The sequence below is a fragment of the Nanorana parkeri genome, unplaced genomic scaffold (genome assembly GCF_000935625.1).
Source record: "Nanorana parkeri isolate BGI_ZX_2015 unplaced genomic scaffold, ASM93562v1 scaffold2399, whole genome shotgun sequence".
Taxonomy (NCBI): Eukaryota; Metazoa; Chordata; class Amphibia; order Anura; family Dicroglossidae; genus Nanorana; species Nanorana parkeri.
Genome location: NW_017308667.1, coordinates 112,733 through 118,058, shown reverse-complemented (window position 1 = coordinate 118,058; position 5,326 = coordinate 112,733). Strand labels below are relative to the sequence as shown.

General features: G+C 44.0%; 1 protein-coding gene across 1 annotated transcript in view; it reads right to left on the bottom strand.

Annotated features, from left to right (window-relative positions):
• Positions 1-4,572, bottom strand: part of LOC108801597 (E3 ubiquitin/ISG15 ligase TRIM25-like) — a 5,485-nt gene extending 913 nt beyond the window's left edge. The window contains exon 1 of the mRNA XM_018573488.1: positions 2,974-4,572. Coding sequence (XP_018428990.1) covers positions 2,974-4,572 — 1,599 coding nt within the window. The remainder of the gene's footprint in view (positions 1-2,973) is intronic.
• Between the last annotated feature and the right edge of the window lie 754 nt (positions 4,573-5,326).

The following is a 5,326-nucleotide window of genomic DNA, read 5'->3' as shown; positions in this document are numbered from 1 at the left end:
TGCATTGTATCAGCTGGCACTTGCTGTTGTCTGTAGGCAATACAGAAACGCATGTTGGCTCATGTCAGCACTCCGCTTCCCAGCACACGCGTGTTATGAGCCTTCATCAGAATACTTTGCTTTGTGTGGATGGTCTTTATCACAGATCAGAGGACGAGGGAGGCCAGACCATGCGCAAGGTATCGCTGTCCATCGTACGTCTTTGGAAATTGACCCCCAACATGCCCCAATCCAGAGACAGAAGGCAACCAAAGACCACACACAATCCCATGAGGAATATATATGAATGGATATTTTTGTGCCTGGAGTTTGGCTCGGCTCTAACTTTAGCCTGTGACATACAAGCAATTATAACTATAGCGGACGCAGGGTCTGTACGATTGAAGTCTGCCATATGATATACACACAATGCTCCTCGTAGTGGCCGTGTGATCTAAGTCGCCCCCTCCAACCCTAAATCACAAAATTCCAACACAAGCTTTGAAACGTTTACATTGTTTATTGCATTTTGAAAAGCTGATTTCAGTTTTAATATCTGTATTAGTATCATAAGACAAATCAGTATACATCCGATATACATGAGGATCTCACTGCATTAATAGTACAAGTACGCTCCGTATACATTGTAACATTATAAAGATTCTGTAACAAGTTCGGACATATCAGTGAGAAGATATATAAAATATTCACCTAGGTGGCGCTAACGAGCGTGGGAAAGTCCTATACTTGTCAGCGCCATCTGGGGGCACTACCGCCATGCAAATGTTTATAAAAGGAAACCCATAATTATTATTATTATTACATTTATATTATTTATATGGCGCCAACAGTTTGCGCAGCGCTTTACAATACAATTCAAGACAAGATGGTAAGGAGGGCCCTGCCCCTGAGGGCTTACAATCTAAAAGAGGAGGGGGAAATTATAGGTCGGTGCTCGCTATTGTGACATATTGCAGTTATTAGCGGCCGTATTTACCAATGAAAAGTGGGAAATGGAAGAAGACGTAGCTCCCAACAGTCCCCGATTTGGAGGGATCGTCCTTACTTCTGAACCGAATCCCTCCTTCCAGCTCATTTTCCCTTCATTAGAGTCTGGTATAGACCCATAGATGCCAGTTGTCCCAGGACAGTCCCGCATCTTGCACCTCAGCTCTGATGGTGGTGTGTCCTGGGCCATGTCTCGAGGTCATCATTTTTTAAATGACTGCTCATGCCCCATCACCCAATAAGGCATTCACTGAGTGATCGGAGGCTGAAAGTGTGGCGGTCCCCACATAATTAGAGGAGGGGGTTTGGGTAGGCCAATCCAATAATACGGTTCTGGTCGGGACCTCCCTATTACTGGGGTGGACTGCGGGTGGGACCAGGACTGAATTGATGGCAAATACGATAGTTGTCTGTAAAAATGTGCGATTTTGTCTAACACAAGTGTTTATACTGCACTACAGATTGTATATCACCTCTAAATGACGGCAGTTCTGATTCTGAAAATCCCGTGTAAAGGAAAAAGTAATGAAGAAAAAAATAAAAAATCGGCATATCATTATTTCCTGCCCTGTATAGAGGGGGTGCGTCCTTCTCCTACAAACTTTGTCCTAAATGATGTCCCTCTCTCTGATCACAGAAAGTTTTAGGGGTACTTCACAGCAGCCCCATTCAATGCCAGAACGCACTGCCGGCTCACTGGGTTCTGGGGCGGGAGGGGGCGTGGCGTTGCATTGAAGTCAATCGTGCCGGAACACACTGGGGCTGGAGTGAACCAGCTCTTAAGCAATGATAAGAGATAATAGAAGGGGATGCTACATAGTATTTGAGGTTGAATAAAGACATAAGTCCAACCTATTGTGTGTGTGTGTGTGTATATAGGTCCCTGCGTCATCTCATTCTTAAGAGTACCTGTACCCTTGTACATTACGGTCTCTCAGGAAATCGTCCAAAAGCTTCTTGAATGATTCCACACTATTTGCGGAAATCACTGCTTAAGGTAGCGAGTTCCAGACCCTAACCGCGCGGACTGAGAAGAACCTCCTTCGCCCCTTGTGTTTTAATTTTTTTTCTACCAGTTTTAGGTGGTGTCCTCTGGTCTTTGTTACGGAATTAATCTTAAAGAGTTTGTTGCTATGACTATTGAACATTTTGTACATGAAAATCATGTCCCCCCTTAATCTCCTTACTTCTAACGTAAACATATTTAAATTTAGTAGCCTTGTCTCATGGCTCTGGTCCTCCAGCCCTTTGATGAGTTTGGTTGCCCTTCTCTGGACTCTCTCCAGCTCAAGGACATCCCTTCTCTGCACCGGTGCCCAAAACTGCACCGCATACTCCAGGTGAGGCCAAACCATTGATGTGTAGAGTGGCAAAATTATAGACCTGCCCCTGCAAAACATTCCCTTCTTGATGCAGGACAGGACTCTACTAGCTTTACTTACAGCAACCTGGCACTGTAATCTATTATTAGGTTTGTGGTCTACAATGACCCCCAAATCTTTCTCCATTTCAGACTTCCCCAGCGGCATACCCATAATTGTATAACCCATTTGCTTATTTTTAATACCAAAGTGCATAACTTTGTATTTATCGACATTAAAACACATATGATCACACATCGTTGGGAATGTTGTCAGGAACTCCTTCTGGTTATACCAGTTTATGTTCTACGTTCAATGGTCCTTTAGTTGTCTTAGCTGCTACTATTTCCAGGATGATTCCACCCTCCTTATTGTTGTATTGATGACACAAAATGCAGAAAAACTAGAAATAAATAGTACATTATGGTTTTACAGAAAATACCGGAGATGCCAGCTTTACCCAGGCTCCCTCCCATACATACAAAGCAGCATGGAGGGGCTCAGTGAAGGTGGCGGTGAAGGTGTGGAGGTGTTTGATGGGGTCACATAGCTGGTAGTAGGACAGACGGCCGGCTTCATAATCCAAATATAATCCCAATCTCTGCACAGAAGGCTCAACGGTTACCTCCTGTGATTGAGAGTCATGCATAGCTTTATAACTGTTTTCATATGTACAGAAACTCCAGGACTTGTTGTTACACCCAATACAAGACTCCTCTCCTCCTCTCTCTATACTGGGATAGCAAACACCCACCTCCCAGTCCCCACAGTCACTGACCTCTACTTCCCAGTAATGTCTCCCATGGGAAAAGCTCTCCATACTCATCACCTGCTCATTTTTTGTAAATCTCTCTGGTAATTTTGCTTTTTTCTTATATATTTCAGAGTAGGACGCTGTTCTCAGGTCATCGGATAAAGTCACAGCTCTATGGGCAGTTTTTTCATCCAGTAGCAGATCCGGTGAATCCTGGATACAGAAGTTGCATTTTAATTGCATATTAGTGATAAGAGCTGTTATAGATTTATGCAGCACAAGTGAGATCATGAAATCATCCAGATCACGCACAGAAGCTCCCTCCACATTCCGGTCACCTGTGTCTGATCCCAGATCTTGTAGGACTTCAACAGAATCTGAGACCTGATCTTGTAGGACTTTGTCGGTATCTGAGACCTGAGCTTGTAGGACTTTGTCGGTATCTGAGACCTGATCTTGTAGGACTTTGTCGGTATCTGAGACCTGATCTTGTAAGAATTTGTCGGTATCTGAGACCTGAGCTTGTAGGACTTTGTCGGTATCTGAGACCTGATCTTGTAGGACTTCATCAGTATCTGATCCCGGATCTTGTAGAGCAGTTATTGGGTCGGTCATGTTACATATCTTCTCAATGTGACAAATTTTCCTGTACAACTCATCCTTCTGTATCTCCAACTGTTTGGTAAGATCAATGACCGACAGTGAGATCTCCTCCCTGTGCCTGGAGATCTCACTCAGGACTTTCTGCTCCTGGACCTCCAGCTGTCTCCTGAAATCCTCAAACAGGGCGGTGACTCTCTTCTTCTCATCATCTTCTTTTGTTTGGACTTCCCTCGTGTGGTCCTGTAGATTTAGAATTTTCTGTTCAGTTGCCTCTCTCTTCATAGTCAGTTTTCCTAGGACACCTCTCAGCTTCTCCTTCTTCTTCTCAAAAGCATCTTCCAGAAGTTCCACTTCATGCCCTTTATGTTTCCCCACCAGACAGCAGGACACACATAGGCAGACGGCATCCTCGGAGCAGTAATACTCCAGAAGCTTTTTGTGGATGGAACATTTTTTACTACTGAAGGACATGGTGGGTTCCATCAACACATGGTCCACTGCCTTGTTGTGGGCTGTCAGGTGCTTATCACACATAGAGGTCTCACACTGCACACAAGTCTTAATGGCTGCTGCTGGAGAATCCACACAATACGTACAGAAGATCTCACTCTTCTCCTCTTTTACTTGTGTAGATCTAAAATTTTCCACAATGTTACACAACTTCCTGTTCTTCTCCATTGTAGGAAGTTCCACAGACTCCTCTCTGCACTCCGGACAGGTATAAACTCCAGACCCCTCCTGTGTATCCAGAGCAGTCACAATGCAGCCCTGGCAGAAGTTGTGTCCACACCTCAGGGACACCGGCTCTGTATAAAGGTTCAGGCAGATGGAGCAGCTCATCTCATCTCCTAGAGCAGCAGACGCCATTCTGGGAACAAGGAAGAGGAAATTAAACTGAAAATTGTTTTGTAGTAAGAGCAGAGTCATATCTGCAAGGAAATGCACCTATGGTGTCCCGCCCTGCTCCTGGCCACCAGTAACATCACAGGTTGTCAGGAGCTTGACCGGGACATCTGCCAGAGCATCCCAAGTTGCCAAGTGCCCAGCAGGGAGATGTGTATGGACCATACACATCTCCCCGCTCGATGGTGGAGGAGCAAAAAAGCTCTCTCCATGGGTTGGTGAACCTTCGCTGACCCACTGAGTGGCGCCCAGGGCATGTAGCATACCCTGGATATGCCACTGATTAGGACGGTGGAGGCTTCACCAGTTAAGCCTTATGGGAGGACATAAAAACCCAAAGCAAGATAGTTTTACTTATTGTTCCTTAAAGAAGAGCTAGTGGGACTACCCCTGAACTGCACGGGATAGGAGCTTGCCTTCGGTAGGGGACATTATTCAATTGTTATCATTTTAAACCTATTAAAGTTATACACTAAAAAAATATTTGTTGGATTTAATTACAATTTTTTTGTAGCTTTATGCAATAAAGCTTCTTAAGTATTTTCAACATTTTACATTTTTAAGTAGATTAGAATAAAAACAAATACTTAACCACAACTTATATTTCTGTTTAAATTGAACAAGTATTACTTTAAGGAAAAAAAAATAAAATTAACAGCAACTAAACCCAACAGTACACTCACCGGTCACTTTATTAGGTGCACTGCTCATTAACATA